At 32.5% G+C, this 22,229-nt stretch overlaps 1 protein-coding gene across 3 annotated transcripts in view; it reads left to right on the top strand.

Moving 5' to 3' along the window:
• anapc4 (anaphase promoting complex subunit 4) overlaps positions 1 to 22,229 on the top strand; it is an 82,584-nt gene that overhangs the window by 7,637 nt on the left and 52,718 nt on the right. For all 3 annotated transcript variants that reach the window (XM_061977484.2, XM_072915058.1, XM_061977483.2), the window contains exons 3-12: positions 5,620 to 5,725; positions 5,796 to 5,928; positions 6,001 to 6,075; positions 6,149 to 6,175; positions 6,243 to 6,287; positions 6,352 to 6,436; positions 11,258 to 11,365; positions 14,791 to 14,961; positions 15,031 to 15,095; positions 20,335 to 20,377. In XM_061977484.2, the coding sequence (XP_061833468.2) occupies positions 5,620 to 5,725; positions 5,796 to 5,928; positions 6,001 to 6,075; positions 6,149 to 6,175; positions 6,243 to 6,287; positions 6,352 to 6,436; positions 11,258 to 11,365; positions 14,791 to 14,961; positions 15,031 to 15,095; positions 20,335 to 20,377 (858 nt within the window). The remainder of the gene's footprint in view (positions 1 to 5,619; positions 5,726 to 5,795; positions 5,929 to 6,000; positions 6,076 to 6,148; positions 6,176 to 6,242; positions 6,288 to 6,351; positions 6,437 to 11,257; positions 11,366 to 14,790; positions 14,962 to 15,030; positions 15,096 to 20,334; positions 20,378 to 22,229) is intronic.

The raw sequence follows: 22,229 nt of genomic DNA, 5'->3' as shown, positions 1-22,229 counted from the left end.
AGAGGAGAAATATAACCTTAGAGGATTTTTTTTTTTTTTTTTAACATTTATATGCACGTACAACACTTACAACCTTTAGCATATTAGTATGTGGAATTAAATGCTGGAATGGATGAAGTAAAGAAGTTAAAAATTGTACTGATATGATTCAGTTTAAGAGCTTGTTCAAATGAAGAGTGCTTACAAAGTACAAAGAAGAAGAATTATGAGAAATACTTCCAACCTTATTGAAAATAAGATATTCTTCATCTCAGTATGTTAATAATGACTGAATTAATTAATTACATATTACAAAACTGTTGTGTATACTAATTCACAGATGTTATTTTATTACCCGGTATATAAAAAGGTCAGTAAATGATGTATATATTTGTAAACGCTCTGAAGTGGGAAAAGGGTAGGATTAAATAAGCTTTGCTTCTTCCTACTCCTTTTCAGACATGATGTAAAGTGAAATGATATGAAAGTGTGTTGTGTTATGCTGTAAGTGTGTTCATGTTCCAAATAAACTCAAGAAAGAAAGACAGAAAGAATGTTCATATGTTTTATTTTTTTGTCTTAATATTCATGTTTCATTAGTTTGTCTTAATATTCATGTATTATTAGTCTGTCTTAATATTCATGTTTTATTAGTCTGTCTTAATATCCATGATTTATTAGTCTGTCTTCATATTCATGTTTCATTAGTTTGTCTTAATATTCATGTATTATTAGTATGTCTTAATATTCATGTTTTATTAGTCTATCTTAGTATTCATGTTTTATTAGTTTGTCTTAATATTCATGTTTCATTAGTTTGTCTTAATATTCATATTTCATTAGTCTGTTTTAATATTCATGTTTTATTAGTCTGTCTTAATATTCATGTTTTATTAGTCTGTCTTAATATTCATGTTTCATTAGTTTGTCTTAATATTCATGTTTCATTAGTTTGTCTTAATATTGATGTATTATTAGTCTGTCTTAATATTCATGTTTTATTAGTCTATCTTAGTATTCATGTTTTATTAGTCTATCTTAATATTCATGTTTCATTAGTTTGTCTTAATATTCATATTTCATTAGTCTCTCTTAATATTCATGTTTTATTAGTCTGTCTTAATATTCATGTTTTATTAGTCTATCTTAGTATTCATGTTTTATTAGTCTATCTTAATATTCATGTTTCATTAGTTTGTCTTAATATTCATGTTTTATTAGTCTGTCTTAATATTCATGTTTCATTAGTCTGTCTTAATATTCATGTTTTATTAGTTTGTCTTAATATTCATGTTTCATTAGTCTGTCTTAATATTCATGTTTTATTAGTCTGTCTTAATATTCATGTTTTATTAGTCTATCTTAATATTCATGTTTCATTAGTTTGTCTTAATATTCATATTTCATTAGTCTGTCTTAATATTCATGTTTTATTAGTCTGTCTTAATATTCATGTTTTATTAGTCTGTCTTAATATTCATGTTTCATTAGTTTGTCTTAATATTCATGTATTATTAGTCTGTCTTAATATTCATGTTTTATTAGTCTATCTTAATATTCATGTTTCATTAGTCTGTCTTAATATTCATGTTTTATTAGTCAGTCTTAATATTCATGTTTTATTAGTCTGTGTTAATATTCATGTTTCATTAGTTTGTCTTAATATTCATGTATTATTAGTCTGTCTTAATATTCATGTTTTATTAGTCTGTCTTAATATTCATATTTTATTAGTTTGTCTTAATATTCATGTTTTATTAGTTTGTCTTAACATTCATGTTTCATTAGTCTGTCTTAATATTCATGTTTTATTAGTCTGTCTTAATATTCATGTTTTATTAGTGAGTCTTAATATTCATGTTTCATTAGTCTGTCTTAATATTCATGTTTTATTAGTCTGTCTTAATATTCATGTTTTATTAGTCTGTCTTAATATTCATGTTTCATTAGTTTGTCTTAATATTCATGTATTATTAGTCTGTCTTAATATTCATGTTTTATTAGTCTGTCTTAATATTCATATTTTATTAGTTTGTCTTAATATTCATGTTTCATTAGTTTGTCTTAATATTGATGTATTATATTAGTCTGTCTTAATATTCATGTTTTATTAGTCTACCTTAGTATTCATGTTTTATTAGTCTATCTTAATATTCATGTTTCATTAGTTTGTCTTATTATTCATATTTCATTAGTCTGTCTTAATATTCATGTTTTATTAGTCTATCTTAATACTCATATGTTTTATTAGTTTGTCTTAATATTGATATGTTTTATTAGTCTGTCTTAATATACATATGTTTTATTAGTTTGTCTTAATATTCATATGTTTTTTTAGTCTGTCTTAATGTTTATATGTTTTATTAGTCTGTCTTAATATAAATATGTTTTATTAGTTTGTCTTAATGTTCATGTTTCATTAGTCTGTCTTTAATATTCATATTTTATTAGTTTGTCTTAATGTTCATATGCACCACAATGCACCTGCTGTGAACCTGTTTTTTATGTTGTTGTTTTTTGTTTTTTTGTTTTTTTATCGTGCTCTGTTTGTGTTGTGTTGTGCTTGCTTGTTTTTCTTGTTGTCTTTTAACCTGCCCATTGTACAGCACTTTGGCTACCCCTGTGGTAACATTTTAAATGTGCTTTATAAATAAAGTTGATTTGATATGTTTCATTAGTTTGTCTTAATGTTCATATGTTTTATGTTTTTGTCTTAATATTCATATGTTTTATTTTTTTGTCTTAATATTCATGTTTCATTAGTTTGTCGTAATATTCATGTTTTATCAGTTTGTCTTAATATTCATATGTTTTATTAGTCTGTCTTATATTCATGTTTTATTAGTCTATCTTAATATTCATATGTTTTATTAGTGTGTCTTAATATTCATATGTTTTATTAGGCTGTCTTAATATTCATGTTTTATTAGTCTATCTTAATACTCATATGTTTTATTAGTCTGTCTTAATATTTCTATGTTGTATTAGTCTGTCTTAATATTTATATGTTTTATTAGTTTATCTTAATATTCATATGTTTTATTAGTTTGTCTTAATATTCATGATTGATTCTGTTGATTCTGTCTCAATATTTATGTTTTATTATTCTGTCTTAATATTTATATGTTTTATTAGTCTGTCTTAATATTTATGTTTTATTAGTTTGTCTTAATATTTATGTTTTATTAGTCTGTCTTAATATACATATGTTTTATTAGTTTGTCTTAATATTCATACGTTTTATTAGTTTGTCTTAATGTTCACATGTTTTATTATTTTGTCTTAATATTCATGTTTTAGTAGTCTTATTATTCATGTTTTATTAGTTTGTCTTAATGTTCATATATTTTATTAGTTTGTCTTAATATTTATATGTTTTATTAATCTGTCTTAATATTCATGATTGATTCCATTGATTCTGTCTTATTATTCATGTTTTATTAGTTTGTCTTAATGTTCATATATTTTATTAGTTTGTCTTAATATTCATATGTTTTATTAGGCTGTCTTAATATTCATGTTTTATTAGTCTATCTTAATACTCATATGTTTTATTAGTCTGTCTTAATATTTCTATGTTGTATTAGTCTGTCTTAATATTTATATGTTTTATTAGTTTATCTTAATATTCATATGTTTTATTAGTTTGTCTTAATATTCATGATTGATTCTGTTGATTCTGTCTCAATATTTATGTTTTATTATTCTGTCTTAATATTTATGTTTTATTAGTTTGTCTTAATATTTATGTTTTATTAGTCTGTCTTAATATACATATGTTTTATTAGTTTATCTTAATATTCATATGTTTTATTAGTTTGTCTTAATATTCATGATTGATTCTGTTGATTCTGTCTCAATATTTATGTTTTATTATTCTGTCTTAATATTTATATGTTTTATTAGTCTGTCTTAATATTTATGTTTTATTAGTTTGTCTTAATATTTATGTTTTATTAGTCTGTCTTAATATACATATGTTTTATTAGTTTGTCTTAATATTCATACGTTTTATTAGTTTGTCTTAATGTTCACATGTTTTATTATTTTGTCTTAATATTCATGTTTTAGTAGTCTTATTATTCATGTTTTATTAGTTTGTCTTAATGTTCATATATTTTATTAGTTTGTCTTAATATTCATATGTTTTATTAATCTGTCTTAATATTCATGATTGATTCCATTGATTCTGTCTTATTATTCATGTTTTATTAGTTTGTCTTAATGTTCATATATTTTATTAGTTTGTCTTAATATTCATATGTTTTATTAGGCTGTCTTAATATTCATGTTTTATTAGTCTATCTTAATACTCATATGTTTTATTAGTCTGTCTTAATATTTCTATGTTGTATTAGTCTGTCTTAATATTTATATGTTTTATTAGTTTATCTTAATATTCATATGTTTTATTAGTTTGTCTTAATATTCATGATTGATTCTGTTGATTCTGTCTCAATATTTATGTTTTATTATTCTGTCTTAATATTTATATGTTTTATTAGTCTGTCTTAATATTTATGTTTTATTAGTTTGTCTTAATATTTATGTTTTATTAGTCTGTCTTAATATACATATGTTTTATTAGTTTATCTTAATATTCATATGTTTTATTACTTTGTCTTAATATTCATGATTGATTCTGTTGATTCTGTCTCAATATTTATGTTTTATTATTCTGTCTTAATATTTATATGTTTTATTAGTCTGTCTTAATATTTATGTTTTATTAGTTTGTCTTAATATTTATGTTTTATTAGTCTGTCTTAATATACATATGTTTTATTAGTTTGTCTTAATATTCATACGTTTTATTAGTTTGTCTTAATGTTCACATGTTTTATTATTTTGTCTTAATATTCATGTTTTAGTAGTCTTATTATTCATGTTTTATTAGTTTGTCTTAATGTTCATATATTTTATTAGTTTGTCTTAATATTCATATGTTTTATTAATCTGTCTTAATATTCATGATTGATTCCATTGATTCTGTCTTATTATTCATGTTTTATTAGTTTGTCTTAATGTTCATATATTTTATTAGTTTGTCTTAATATTCATATGTTTTATTAATCTGTCTTAATATTCATGATTGATTCCATTGATTCTGTCTCAATATTTATGTTTTATTAGTTTGTCTTAATATTCATATGTTTTATTAATCTGTCTTAATATTCATGATTGATTCCATTGATTCTGTCTCAATATTTATGTTTTATTAGTTTGTCTTAATATTCATATGTTTTATTAGTTTGTCTTAATATTCATATGTTTTATTAGTCTGTGTCAATATTCATATGTTTTATTAGTCTGTGTCAATATTCATATGTTTTTTATTAGTTTGTCTTAATATGCATAGGATTTATTAGTTTGTCTTAATATTCATGTTTTATTAGTTTGTCTTTATATTTATATGTTTCATTAGTCTGTCTAAATATGCATGTATTATTAGTCTGTCTTAATATTCATATGTTTTATTAGTTAGTCTTAATATTTATATGTTTTATTAGTTTGTGTTAATATTCATATGTTTTATTTATCTGTCTTTATATTCCTATTTTGTATTAGTCAGTTTAAATATTCATATGCTCAATGAGCCTGCCAGCATCTTCATGTTTTCTGACTCCTCTCTGTCCGTAGCTTCTTCTGCATCGCTTGGTGAACTTCCAGCGGGTGTGGAGCCTGGCGCCCAGCGAGCACATCGGCAAGGAGATCAGCGCGCTGGCCTGGAGACCCGACGGCAAAAGTCAGTCCTGCTAGAACTTCTGTTGCCAGCTCTTCTCACCGAATCATTCCCTTTCCTCCTGAACGCTCAGTTTTGGCCTTCAGCCTCGGAGACACGAAGCAGGTGGTTCTGTGCGGTGTGGAGAAAGCGGAGGTTCTGCACGTGTTCCTCATGCAGAACCCGGTCAGCTGCATGTGCTGGATGGAGGTGACGGGGGAAAGCAGGTAGGCTGCTTTAGATATTCTTGTTCCTCAAGAGTAGTTAGCATGAATGTTGTTGTCCTCAATATGCTCCAGTGCCCTGGGCTCCTTTTGTCAGTCAGAAGATGAATCCAAGCTGTTCCTCCCCAAACTAGCATCGCTGCCCAAAAGGTAAGTGGAACCAAAAACATCTGCCTAGGTGACCTGCTGTCATGTTTCATACCTCTTGCTTCTTGCTGTTTAGCTACAGCACAACATCCATGCTCTTTAGGTAAGACCACCTTAGCATTTCCTTCCCAGTGTCCTGGACATACTGACTCTGCTTATTTCTGCTGCAGTGAGGAAAAGTCTGACAAGATCATGAACCTGCTGGGAGAAGTCAGGTAACTTGTTATTATTTATCAAGCAGTTGACTCGTTATTGTAAAAGTATTGTCTTTCTGTGCAGGCTGAACATACTTGCCCTTGGAGGAGATGCAGGGAATGTGGAGCTTTACGCCTACGGCATGTACAAGATTGCATCCTTAGCCCCTGTAAGACACTTGATACTCATGACTTTTATACACAATATACTGATATGGATGACTATTATACAGAATATACTGACATGGATGATTATTATACAGAATATACTGATATGGATGATTATTATACAGAATATACTGATATGGATGATTATTATACAGAATATACTGATATGAATGAATATTATACGGAATATACTGATATGGATGAATATTATGCGGAATATACTGATATGGATGAATATTATGCGGAATATACTGTTATGGATGAATATTATGCGGAATATACTGATATGGATGAATATTATACAGAATATACTGATACGGATGAATATTATGCGGAATATACTGATATGGATGAATATTATACAGAATATACTGATATGGATGAATATTATGCGGAATATACTGATATGGATGAATATTATACAGAATATACTGATACAGATGAATATTATGCGGAATATACTGATATGGATGAATATTATGCGGAATATACTGATATGGATGATTATTATACAGAATATACTGATATGGATGAATATTATGCGGAATATACTGATATGGATGAATATTATGCGGAATATACTGATATGGATGAATATTATACAGAATATACTGATACGGATGAATATTATGCGGAATATACTGATATGGATGAATATTATGCGGAATATACTGATATGGATGATTATTATACAGAATATACTGATATGGATGAATATAATGCGGAATATACTGATATGGATGAATATTATGCGGAATATACTGATATGGATGAATATTATACAGAATATACTGATATGGATGAATATTATACAGAATATACTGATATGGATGAATATTATGCGGAATATACTGATATGGATGAATATTTTGCGGAATATACTGATATGGATGAATATTATACAGAATATACTGATACGGATGAATATTATGCGGAATATACTGATATGGATGAATATTATGCGGAATATACTGATATGGATGAATATTATGCGGAATATACTGATATGGATGAATATTATACAGAATATACTGATACAGATGAATATTATGCGGAATATACTGATATGGATGAATATTATGCGGAATATACTGATATGGATGATTATTATACAGAATATACTGATATGGATGAATATTATGCGGAATATACTGATATGGATGAATATTATGCGGAATATACTGATATGGATGAATATTATACAGAATATACTGATACAGATGAATATTATGCGGAATATACTGATATGGATGAATATTATGCGGAATATACTGATATGGATGATTATTATGCGGAATATACTGATATGGATGAATATTATACAGAATATACTGATATGGATGAATATTATACAGAATATACTGATATGGATGAATATTATGCGGAATATACTGATATGGATGAATATTTTGCGGAATATACTGATATGGATGAATATTATACAGAATATACTGATACGGATGAATATTATGCGGAATATACTGATATGGATGAATATTATGCGGAATATACTGATATGGATGAATATTATGCGGAATATACTGATATGGATGAATATTATACAGAATATACTGATACGGATGAATATTATGCGGAATATACTGATATGGATGAATATTATGCGGAATATACTGATATGGATGAATATTATACAGAATATACTGATACGGATGAATATTATGCGGAATATACTGATATGGATGAATATTATGCGGAATATACTGATATGCACCTGACCTAGTATAATAATTAGTAGCTTTGTTCCCACCTGTCCTAGTATATTAATGAGTAGTTTTGTACACACCTGTCCTAGTATACTAATTAGTAGTTTTGTACACACCTGTCCTAGTATACTAATTGGTAGTTTTGTACACACCTGTCCTAGTATACTAATTAGTAGTTTTGTACACACCTGTCCTAGTATACTAATTAGTAGTTTTGTACACACCTGTCCTAGTATACTAATTGGTAGTTTTGTACACACCTGTCCTAGTATAGTGATTAGTAGGTTTGTACACATCCGTCCTAGTATATTAGTGGTGTTGTACACACCTGTCCTAGTATATTAGTAGTCTGGTGCACACCTGTCCTAGTATACTAATTAGTAGCTTTGTACACACCTATCCTAGTATATTAATTAGTCGTTTTGTACACACCTGTCCTAGACTTCAGTTACAGATACTTTCACTGTACAGTGATGAATATTATAAAGTATATCAATTAGTAGCTTTGTACACACCTGTCCTAGTATATTGATGTGTAGTTTTGTACACACCTGTCCTTGTATATTAATTAGTAGTTTTGTACACACCTGTCCTAGTATATTAATTTGCAGATTTTGTACACACCTGTCCTAGTATATTAATTAGCAGATTTTGTACACACCTGTCCTAGTATATTAATTAGCAGATTTTGTACACACCTTTCCTAGTCCAATAATTAGCAGGTTTTGTACACACCTGTCCTCGTGTATTAATTAGCAGATTTTGTACACACCTGTCCTATACTTCAGTTAGATACTTTCACTGTGCAGTGATGACTATTATACAGTATATTAATTAGTAGATTTGTACACACATGTCCTAGTATATCAATTAGTAGCTTTGTTCACACCTGTCCTAGTATATTCATTAACAGATTTTGTACACACCTGTCCTAGTATAATAATTAGTAGCTTTGTTCCCACCTGTTCTAGTATATTAATGAGTAGTTTTGTACACACCTGTCATAGTATAATAATTAGTAGGTTTGTACACACCTGTCCTAGTATAGTGATTAGTAGGTTTGTACACACCTGTCCTAGTATATTAGTAGTCTGGTACACACCTGTCCTAGTATACTAATTAGTAGCTTTGTACACACCTATCCTAGTATATTAATTAGTCGTTTTGTACACACCTGTCCTAGACTTCAGTTACAGATACTTTCACTGTGCAGTGATGAATATTAGAAAGTATATCAATTAGTAGCTTTGTACACACCTGTCCTAGTATATTAATTTGTAGTTTTGTACACACCTGTCCTTGTATATTAATTAGTAGCTTTATACACACCTATCCTAGTACCGGTATATTAATTAGTAGCTTTGTACACACCTGTCCGAGTATATTAATTTGTAGTTTTGTACACACCTGTCCTTGTATATTAATTAGTAGTTTTGTACACACCTGTCCTAGTATATTAATTAGCAGATTTTGTACACACCTGTCCTAGTATATTAATTAGCAGATTTTGTACACACCTGTCCGAGTATATTAATTTGTAGTTTTGTATACACCTGTCCTTGTATATTAATTAGTAGTTTTGTACACACCTATCCTAGTATATTAATTAGCAGATTTTGTACACACCTGTCCTAGTATATTAATTAGCAGATTTTGTACACACCTGTCCTAGTATATTAATTAGCAGGTTTTGTACACACCTGTCCTCGTGTATTAATTAACAGATTTTGTACACACCTGTCCTAGACTTCAGTTAGATGCTTTCACTGTGCAGTGATGACTATTATACAGTATATTAATTAGTAGATTTGTACACACCTGTCTTAGTATATCAATTAGTAGCTTTGTTCACACATGTCCTAGTGTATTAATTAACAGATTTTGTACACACCTGTCCTAGACTTCAGTTAGATACTTTCACTGTGCAGTGATGACTATTATACAGTATATTAATTAGTAGATTTGTACACACCTGTCCTAGTATAATAACTAGTAGTTTTGTACACACCTGTCCGTCCTAGTATATTAATTAGTAGTTTTGTACACACCTGTCCTAGTATATTAATTAGCAGATTTTGTACACACCTGTCCTAGTATATTAATTAGCAGATTTTGTACACACCTGTCCGAGTATATTAATTTGTAGATTTTGTACACACCTGTCCGAGTATATTAATTTGTAGTTTTGTATACACCTGTCCTTGTATATTAATTAGTAGTTTTGTACACACCTATCCTAGTATATTAATTAGCAGATTTTGTACACACCTGTCCTAGTATATTAATTAGCAGATTTTGTACACACCTGTCCTAGTATATTAATTAGCAGGTTTTGTACACACCTGTCCTCGTGTATTAATTAACAGATTTTGTACACACCTGTCCTAGACTTCAGTTAGATGCTTTCACTGTGCAGTGATGACTATTATACAGTATATTAATTAGTAGATTTGTACACACCTGTCTTAGTATATCAATTAGTAGCTTTGTTCACACCTGTCCTAGTGTATTAATTAACAGATTTTGTACACACCTGTCCTAGACTTCAGTTAGATACTTTCACTGTGCAGTGATGACTATTATACAGTATATTAATTAGTAGATTTGTACACACCTGTCCTAGTATAATAACTAGTAGTTTTGTACACACCTGTCCGTCCTAGTATATTAATTAGTAGTTTTGTACACACCTGTCCTAGTATATTAATTAGCAGATTTTGTACACACCTGTCCTATACTTCAGTTAGATACTTTCACTGTGCAGTGATGAATATTATACAGTATATTAATTAGTAGCTTTGTACACACCTGTCCTAGTATATCAATTAGTAGCTTTGTACACACCTGTCCTAGTATAGTAATTAGTAGTTTTGTACACACCTGTCCTAGTATAATAATTAGCAATTTTCTACACGCCTGTCCTACTATATTAATTAGTAGTTTTGTACACACCTGTCCTAGTATATTAATTAGCAGTTTTGTACACACCTGTCCTAGTATATCAATTAGCAGTTTTGTACACACCTGTCCTAGTATATCAATTAGTGTTTTTGTACACACCTGTCCTAGCCTTCCGTTACAGATACTTTCACTCTGCAGGTTTCAGGACGTTGTCGCAGCCTCAGTCTGGCCAGCGACCTGAAGTCTCTGGTGGTCATCACTGAGGTCAGATCTGCTGAGGACCATCCAGAGATCTCCTTTGTCCAGGTCAGATCATTGCAAGTTAGGGCTGCACGATTAATAATCAATATTATTTTGAAATGAGGATTGTCATTGTTGACGAGGTTGGGTCAAACATTAGTGTCTCACATGTCACCTGGAAGGAAACAGTCCAATAATAATGAGGAGTGGAACGATATATGGATTTAGAATTCAACTACTTTGATATTTTTGTCATCGAGCCAACATGGTTTTAGAAGGAAATACATTGATTTGATCTGTATTAAAAAAAGGGAAAACATTGGACTTTATATGAAGTTGAACTCTTTTAATGATTAGGACGTTAAACGTTACTCAAGTCTGTCTGCCTGACGCCATCGGTCATCAAAACAAAAATGGCAGATACCTCCATTTGCTTTATATTGTGTTGTGGCTTTATATTTTTGTGTTGGGGCTTTATATTGTTGTGTGGTGGCTTTATATTGTTGTGTTGTGGCTTTATATTTTTGTGTTGGGGCTTAATATTGTTGTGTTGGGGCTTTATATTGTTGTGTTGGGGCTTTATATTGTTGTGTTGGGGCTTTATATTGTTGTGTTGGGGCTTAATATTGTTGTGTGGTGGTGTTATATTGTTGTGTTGTGGCTTTACACTTTTGTGTTGTGGCTTTATATTGTTGTGTGGTGGCCTTATATTGTTGTGTGATGGCTTTATATTGTTGTTTGGTGGCTTTATATTGTTGTGTGGTGGCTTTACACTATTGTGTTGTGGCTTTATATTGTTGTGTGGTGACTTTATATTGTTGTGTTGTGGCTTTATCTTGTTGTGTGGTGGCTTTATATTGTTGTGTGGCGGCTTTATATTGTTGTGTGGCGGCTTTATATTTTGTGTTGAAGCTTTATATTGTTGTGTGGGGGCTTTATATTGTTGTGTTGGGGCTATATATTGTTGTATTGGGGCTTTATATTGTTGTGTTGGGGCTTTATATTGTTGTGTTGGGGCTTTATCTTGTTGTGTTGGGGCTTTATATTGTTGTGTTGTGGCTTTATATTTTTGTGTTGGGGCTTTATATTGTTGTGTTGGGGCTATATATGGGGCTATATATTGTTGTGTTGGGGCTATATATTGTTGTGCTGGGGCTTTATATTGTTGTGTTGGGGCTTTATGTTGTTGTATTGGGGCTACATATTGTCGTGTTGGGGCTTTATATTGTTGTGTTGGGGCTTTATATTGTTGTGTTGGGGCTTTATATTGTTGTGTTGTGGCTATATATTGTTGTGTTGGGGCTTTATATTGTTGTTTTGGGGCTATATATTGTTGTGTTGGGGCTTTATATTGTTGTTTTGGTGCTTTATATTGTTGTGTTGGGGCTTTATATTATTGTGTTGGGGCTATATATTGTGTTGTGGCTATATATTGTTGTGTTGGGGCTTTATATTATTGTGTTGGGGCTATATATTGTGTTGTGGCTATATATTGTTGTGTTGGGGCTTTATATTGTTGTGTTGGGGCTAGGGATGTCCCGATTCCAGGTTTTTGCACTTCCGATCCGATACCGATATTGTTTTTGCATTTCCGATCCGATACCGATACTGACCGATACCGATACTGGCCTATCCGAGCATGTATTAAAGTTGAAAGTTATTTAGCCTACTTAGTTGTCAGAATCATGTTGAAAAGGGTTTTAGTACTCTTGATAACAACTAGCCAGCTGAATTAGGGGAGTTTGAATAATACACAATGGTTGGTAACAAGAAACTGACCTGTTTATTCAAGGATAAACACAAAATAGACAAAATTATACATGACAAACAGAAATGGCATCATTGAACTAGGGCTGGGCGATATGGCCTTTTTTTAATATTGCGATATTTTAAGGCCATATTGCGATACACAATATATATCTCGATATTTTGCCTTAGCCTTGAATACAGCAGTATGATGATTCTATGTGTTTTGATTGATTGATTGAGACTTTTATTAGTAGGTTGCACAGTGAAGTACATATTCCGTACAATTGACCACTAAATGGTAACACCCCAATAAGTTTTTCAACTTGTTTAAGTCGGGGTCCATTTAAATTGATTCATGATACAGATATATACTATCAGATATATACTATCATCATAATACAGTCATCACACAAGATAATCACATTGAATTATTTACATTATTTATAATCCAGGGTGTGGAGGGGGGCGCCGGATGTAAGTGTCAAAAAGACAGCCAAAAGAGTTTGATATGCGAGCACCTTAGAGGGAGCGTTGCTCGCACGGCTGCGCTAGCATCACAGCTAACGTTAGCCATGCTGCTACCTCTCTGCTGGGAGAGGACGTATACGTATGTGACGTATGACGTGACAGTATGTGATGTATGACGTGACAGTATGTGACGTATGACGTGACAGTATGTGACGTATGTCGTGACAGTATGTGACGTATGACGTGACAGTATGTGACGTATGACGTGACAGTATGTGACGTATGACGTGACAGTATGTGACGTATGACGTGACAGTATGTGACGTATGACGTGACAGTATGTGACGTATGACGTGACAGTATGTGACGTATGACGTGACAGTATGTGACGTATGTCGTGACAGTATGTGACGTGTGTAAGAAGGTGCGCTTGTCTGTCTGTGAGAAGGAGACACAGGAAAGAGTGAGAAGAGCCTGTCGTGTAATGCCAGCAGCTAAAAGCAACTGCGTGAGAATTGTGGATGTGTTGAAGGTGTGCTGGAAAATGCGGAACGGAAATTACGGAGCAACAGAAAAGTGGAATGTATTATTTAAATCTGTGCGTTGGAAAACACGGATCTGGATCGGCATTTTCCCATGCCTTGCCGATACGCAATTTTTGGCAAATATCGGCAGCCGATCCGATCCAAATATCGGATCGGGACATCCCTAGTTGAGGCTATATATTGTTGTGTTGGGGCTTTATATTGTTGTTTTGGGGCTTTATATTGTTGTTTTGGGGCTTTATATTGTTGTGTTGGGGCTTTATATTGTTGTGTTGGGGCTTTATATTGTTGTGTTGGGGCTTTATATTGTTGTTTTGGGGATTTATATTGTTGTGTTGGGTCTTTATATTGTTGTTTTGGGTCTTTATATTGTTGTGTTGGGGCTTTATATTATTGTGTTGGGGCTATATATTGCTGTGTTGGGGCTATATATTGTTGTGTTGGGTCTTTATATTGTTGTTTTGGGACTTTATATTGTTGTGTTGGGGCTTTATATTGTTGTGTTGGGGCTATATATTGTTGTGTTGGGGCTTTATATTGTTTTGAGGCTTTACACTGTTGTGTTGGGGCTATATATTGTTGTGTTGGGGCTTTATATTGTTGTGTTGGGGCTTTACAATGTTGTGTTGGAGCTTAATATTGTTGTGTTGTGGCTTTATATTGTGCTTGATTTGATATGCGACGCAGACTCACTTTTGAATGATGGCGATTAAAATGTGCTGGTTGCAGTTGGACACGGGCCTGCTGTCTGACTGCCTGCCCGAGCTCACCAGGATGGCACGCAAGTTCACCCACATCTCCACCCTGATGCAGTACCTGCACCTGTCGCTCACGTGCATGTGTGAAGCGTGGGAGGAGATCTTAATGCAGATGGACCTCAGACTCACCAAGTTTGTGCAGGTGGATCACTCACTGGCTGGCCGGCGCTGATACTTGGGAGATCATCAGCGCTTCTTCTTTTGTTTGCAGGAGAAGAACACCAGCACTCAGGTGCAAGACGAGTTCCTGGAGCTGCTTCTGTGGGGACAGTCCAGGTGAGACCCACTTCTCATGTCTAGTCCTGCAGTACACATGCTGTCCACTGGGTGGAGACACAGCCTTGAAATGTACAATTCCTGGCCAAAACCCAAACTAAGGAAACCAAACTGAAATAAGTTATTATTGCAAGTAGGGTTGTCCCAATACCAATGTTTTGGTACCGGTACCAAAATGTATTTCGGTACTTTTCTAAATAAAGGGGACCACAAAAAATGGCATTATTGGCTTTATTTTAACAAACAATGTTAGTGTACATGAAACATATGTTTATTATTGTCATTTAGTCCTTAAATAAAATAGTGAACATACTAGACAACTTGTCTTTTAGTAGTAAGTAAACAAACAAAGACTCCTAATTAGTCTGCAGTAACATATTGTGTCATTTATACACCTATTATTTTGTACACATTATGAAGGACAAACTGTAAAAATTGATTATTCATCCACTTGTTCATTTACTGTTAATATCTGCTTATTTTCTGTTTTAACATGTTCTATCTACACTTCTGTTAAAATGTAATAATCACTTATTCTTCTCTTCTTTGATACTTTACATTAGTTTTGGATGATACCACACATTTAGGTATGGGTGCGATACCAAGTAGTTACAGGATCATACATTGGTCATATTCAAAGACCTCATGTGTCCAGGGACGTATTTACTGACTTTATAAACACAATATGAATTTTTTTTTAAAAAGGAAAAAAGATTTTGTGACGATACAAAATATAGATGTAATCATTGTAGTATCGACTAGATACACACTCTTGTACTTGGTATCATTACAGTGGTTGTGTTGGGGCTATATATTGTTGTGTTGGGGCTTTATATTGTTGTGTTGGGGCTTTATATTGTTGTGTGGTGGTGTTATATTGTTGTGTTGTGGCTTTACACTATTGTGTTGTGGCTTTATATTGTGTGGTGGCCTTATATTCTGTGGTGGCTTTATATTGTTGTGTGGTGGCTTTATCTTGTTGTGTGGTGGCTTTATCTTGTTGTGTGGTGGCTTTATATTGTTGTGTGGTGGTGTTATATTGCGTTGTGGCTTTACACTTTTGTGTTGTGGCTTTATGTTGTGTGGTGGCTTTATATTGTTGTGTTGTGGCTTTATCTTGTTGTGTGGTGGCTTTATATTGTTGTGTGGTGGTGTTATATTGTTGTGTTGTGGCTTTACACTATTGTGTTGTGGCTTTATATTGTGTGGTGGCCTTATATTGTTGTGTGGTGGTGTTATATTGTTGTGTTGTGGCTTTACACTTTTGTGTTGTGGCTTTATGTTGTGTGGTGGCTTTATATTGTTGTGTTGTGGCTTTATCTTGTTGTGTGGTGGCTTTATATTGTTGTGTGGTGGTGTTATATTGTTGTGTTGTGGCTTTACACTATTGTGTTGTGGCTTTATATTGTGTGGTGGCCTTATATTGTTGTGTGGTGGCTTTATATTGTTGTGTGGTGGCTTTATATTGTTGTGTGGTGGCTTTATCTTGTTGTGTGGTGGCTTTATATTGTTGTGTGGTGCTTTATATTGTTGTGTGGTGGTGTTATATTGTTGTGTTGTGGCTTTACACTTTTGTGTTGTGGCTTTATGTTGTGTGGTGGCTTTATATTGTTGTGTGGTGGCTTTATATTGTTGTGTGGTGCTTTATATTGTTGTGTTGTGGTTTTATCTTGTTGTGTGGTGGCTTTATCTTGTTGTGTGGTGGCTTTATATTGTTGTGTGGTGGCTTTATATTGTTGTGTGGTGGCTTTATATTGTTGTGTGGTGGTGTTATATTGTTGTGTTGTGGCTTTACACTTTTGTGTTGTGGCTTTATATTGTGTGGTGGCCTTATATTGTTGTGTGGTGGCTTTATATTGTTGTGTTGTGGCTTTATCTTGTTGTGTGGTGGCTTTATATTGTTGTGTTGGGGCTTTATATTGTTGTGTGGTGGCTTTATATTGTTGTGTGGTGGTGTTATATTGTTGTGTTGTGGCCTTATATTTTTGTGTTGGGGCTTTATATTGTTGTGTTGGGGCTATATATTGTTGTATTGGGGCTTTATATTGTTGTGTTGAGGCTATATATTGTTGTGTTAGGGCTTTATATTGTTGTGTTGGGGCTTTATATTGTTGTGTGGTGGTGTTATATTGTTGTGTTGTGGCTTTACACTATTGTGTTGTGGCTTTATATTGTGTGGTGGCCTTATATTCTGTGGTGGCTTTATATTGTTGTGTGGTGGCTTTATCTTGTTGTGTGGTGGCTTTATATTGTTGTGTGGTGGTGTTATATTGCGTTGTGGCTTTACACTTTTGTGTTGTGGCTTTATGTTGTGTGGTGGCTTTATATTGTTGTGTTGTGGCTTTATCTTGTTGTGTGGTGGCTTTATATTGTTGTGTGGTGGTGTTATATTGTTGTGTTGTGGCTTTACACTATTGTGTTGTGGCTTTATATTGTGTGGTGGCCTTATATTGTTGTGTGGTGGTGTTATATTGTTGTGTTGTGGCTTTACACTTTTGTGTTGTGGCTTTATGTTGTGTGGTGGCTTTATATTGTTGTGTTGTGGCTTTATCTTGTTGTGTGGTGGCTTTATATTGTTGTGTGGTGGTGTTATATTGTTGTGTTGTGGCTTTACACTATTGTGTTGTGGCTTTATATTGTGTGGTGGCCTTATATTGTTGTGTGGTGGCTTTATATTGTTGTGTGGTGGCTTTATATTGTTGTGTGGTGGCTTTATCTTGTTGTGTGGTGGCTTTATATTGTTGTGTGGTGCTTTATATTGTTGTGTGGTGGTGTTATATTGTTGTGTTGTGGCTTTACACTTTTGTGTTGTGGCTTTATGTTGTGTGGTGGCTTTATATTGTTGTGTGGTGGCTTTATATTGTTGTGTGGTGCTTTATATTGTTGTGTTGTGGTTTTATCTTGTGGTGTGGTGGCTTTATCTTGTTGTGTGGTGGCTTTATCTTGTTGTGTGGTGGCTTTATATTGTTGTGTGGTGGCTTTATATTGTTGTGTGGTGGTGTTATATTGTTGTGTTGTGGCTTTACACTTTTGTGTTGTGGCTTTATATTGTGTGGTGGCCTTATATTGTTGTGTGGTGGCTTTATATTGTTGTGTTGTGGCTTTATCTTGTTGTGTGGTGGCTTTATATTGTTGTGTTGGGGCTTTATATTGTTGTGTGGTGGCTTTATATTGTTGTGTGGTGGTGTTATATTGTTGTGTTGTGGCCTTATATTTTTGTGTTGGGGCTTTATATTGTTGTGTTGGGGCTATATATTGTTGTATTGGGGCTTTATATTGTTGTGTTGGGGCTATATATTGTTGTGTTAGGGCTTTATATTGTTGTGTTGGGGCTTTATATTGTTGTGTGGTGGCTTTATATTGTTGTGTGGTGGTGTTATATTGTTGTGTTGTGGCTTTACACTATTGTGTTGTGGCTTTATATTGTGTGGTGGCCTTATATTGTGTGGTGGCTTTATATTGTTGTGTGGGGGCTTTATCTTGTTGTGTGGTGGCTTTATCTTGTTGTGTGGTGGCTTTATATTGTTGTGTGGTGGTGTTATATTGTTGTGTTGTGGCTTTACACTTTTGTGTTGTGGATTTATGTTGTGTGGTGGCTTTATATTGTTGTGTTGTGGCTTTATCTTGTTGTGTGGTGGCTTTATATTGTTGTCTGGTGGTGTTATATTGTTGTGTTGTGGCTTTACACTATTGTGTTGTGGCTTTATATTGTGTGGTGGCCTTATATTGTTGTGTGGTGGTGATATATTGTTGTGTTGTGGCTTTACACTTTTGTGTTGTGGCTTTATGTTGTGTGGTGGCTTTATATTGTTGTGTTGTGGCTTTATCTTGTTGTGTGGTGGCTTTATATTGTTGTGTGGTGGTGTTATATTGTTGTGTTGTGGCTTTACACTATTGTGTTGTGGCTTTATATTGTGTGGTGGCCTTATATTGTTGTGTGGTGGCTTTATATTGTTGTGTGGTGGCTTTATATTGTTGTGTGGTGGCTTTATATTGTTGTGTTGTGGCTTTATCTTGTTGTGTGGTGGCTTTATATTGTTGTGTGGTGGCTTTATATTGTTGTGTGGTGGTGTTATATTGTTGTGTTGTGGCTTTACACTTTTGTGTTGTGGCTTTATGTTGTGTGGTGGCTTTATATTGTTGTGTTGGGGCTTTATATTGTGTATAGGTGTAGATCCACCTATGGCATTTGTTTACATTCAGGAACAGCGCCGGTGAGCTACGATGTGTAGTGAAGCATGTTTAGCTATTCCTTGTCCTCCAGTGATAATGATACTTGTAAGAAACTTACTTTTTGTCGCCATGGAGGCCAGGATTAGTGATTTAGAAGTAGATAAAACACTGCCGACTGCGAATGGATGTTAGCTGCTAGCTAGCTAGCCCTGTCTTAAAGCACCTCTTCCTGAGGGTGTTTCAGTGTTATAACTTCACCTTTATCTTTACTTTTTAGGCCAAAATGCATCCATGCTCCCTTTTCTGTCTACACACTGTGTCTGCTTGTAAGTACTCAGTGTGCGCGCACTGCCGAACATGCTCCTCTGCTCGTAAAACCAGCAATGTGACGACGCACCGTCATGACCATTAAAAAAATATATATAAATATGGGGAACCGGTACTTTTCAAACAGTATAGTACCAATTTTGATTCATTAGTACCGCAAAACTATACTAATACCAGTATATCGTACAACCCTAATTCCAAGTATGATTACATTGCATTTATGGCTAGGACTGTGTAGTAACATCACTAAAATCAAAGCTTTACAATTGCACAAATTATATTCAATTCATATTTGTCCTTCAAAGAATTAAATATGTATGTATATATATGTATGTATATATGTGTATATACCGCCGCTCCCAGTCTGTGGAACGCTCTCCCTGACCACCTGAGGGTACCACAGACTGGATGCTTTTAAAAAAGGCTTAAAAACCTTTCTTTTTAAAAAATCCTTTTTTTAGATATATGCGTGCTAGTTCTAGTTTTTATTTTTAATTATTTTTGTTATCTTTTATTTATTTTTTTAATACACTGTAGCACTTTGAGGTTGTTTGCTCAATGTAAAGTGTTTTTTTTTAATTAAATCTATTATTATAATTATATATATATATATATATATATATATATATATATATATATATATATATATATATATATATATATATATATATATATATATATGTGTGTGTGTACTGGTATGTGTATTTTTTTAATTTTTAATTTTTTTTGTTCTGTACAGTCCTGAACTGCAAGCTCTTCTTGTCAACCAGCTGACTGTCAAGGTAAGTGTTGACTCAATGATGTAGTCCTTTAAAATACTCCTTGTGATAGTTTTGCTAGTATTCATAAAACAATGTAGGGATAAAATAATGATGTAGTCCCACCAAATACTGCAATATTACCTCGTGATAGTATTCATAAAACAATGTAGTGATGACATAATGATGTAGTCCTACAAAATACTGCAATATTACCTTGTGATAGTATTCAAAAAACAATGTAGTGATGACATAATGATGTAGTCCTACAAAATACTGCAATATTACCTCGTGATAGTATTCATAAAACAATGTAGTGATGACATAGTGATGTAGTCCTACAAAATTCTGTAATATTACCTCATGATAGTATTCATCAAACAATGTAGTGATGACATAATGATGTGGTCCTACAAAATACTGCAATATTACCTCGTGATAGTATTCATAAAACAATGTAGTGATGACATAATGATGTAGTCCTACAAAATACTGCAATATTACCTCGTGATAGTATTCATAAAACAATGTAGTGATGACATAATGATGTGGTCCTACAAAATACTGCAATATTACCTCGTGATAGTATTCATAAAACAATGTAGTGATGACATAGTGATGTAGTCCTACAAAATTCTGTAATATTACCTCATGATAGTATTCATAAAACAATGTAGTGATGACATAATGATGTAGTCCTACAAAATACTACAATATTACCTCGTGATAGTATTCAAAAAACAATGTAGTGATGACATAATGATGTAGTCCTACAAAATACTGCAATATTACCTCGTGATAGTATTCATAAATCAATGTAGTGATGACATAATGATGTAGTCCTACAAAATACTACAATATTACCTCGTGATAGTATTCATAAAACAATGTAGTGATGACATAATGATGTAGTCCTACAAAATACTGCAATATTACCTGGTGATAGTATTCATAAAACAATGTAGTGATGACATAATGATGTAGTCCTACAAAATACTGCAATATTACCTCGTGATAGTATTCATAAAACAATGTAGTGATGACATAATGATGTAGTCCTACAAAATACTGCAATATTACCTTGTGATAGTATTCATAAAACAATGTAGTGATGACATAATGATGTAGTCCTACAACATACTGAAATATTACCTTGTGATAGTATTCATAAAACAATGTAGTGATGACATAATGATGTAGTCCTACAAAATACTGCAATATTACCTCGTGATAGTATTCATAAAACAATGTAGTGATGACATAATGATGTAGTCCTACAAAATACTGCAATATTACCTTGTGATAGTATTCATAAAACAATGTAGTGATGACATAATGATGTAGTCCTACAAAATACTGCAATATTACCTCATGATAGTATTCATAAAACAATGTAGTGATGACAAAATGATGTAGTCCTACAAAATACTGCAATATTACCTCGTGATAGTATTCATAAAACAATGTAGTGATGACATAATGATGTAGTCCTACAACATACTGCAGTATTACCTCGTGATAGTATTCATAAAACAATGTATTCCTACAAAATACTGCAATATTACCTTGTGATAGTATTCAAAAAACAATGTAGTGATGACACAATGATGTAGTCCTACAAAATACTGCAATATTACCTCGTGATAGTATTCATAAAACAATGTAGTGATGACATAGTGATGTAGTCCTACAAAATTCTGTAATATTACCTCATGATAGTATTCATAAAACAATGTAGTGATGACATAATGATGTAGTCCTACAACATACTGCAATATTACCTCATGATAGTATTCATCAAACAATGTAGTGATGACATAATGATGTGGTCCTACAAAATACTGCAATATTACCTCGTGATAGTATTCATAAAACA

This window comes from Nerophis lumbriciformis, linkage group LG18, assembly GCF_033978685.3.
Source record: "Nerophis lumbriciformis linkage group LG18, RoL_Nlum_v2.1, whole genome shotgun sequence".
Taxonomy (NCBI): Eukaryota; Metazoa; Chordata; class Actinopteri; order Syngnathiformes; family Syngnathidae; genus Nerophis; species Nerophis lumbriciformis.
This window is presented reverse-complemented; position numbering and strand designations above follow the sequence as displayed.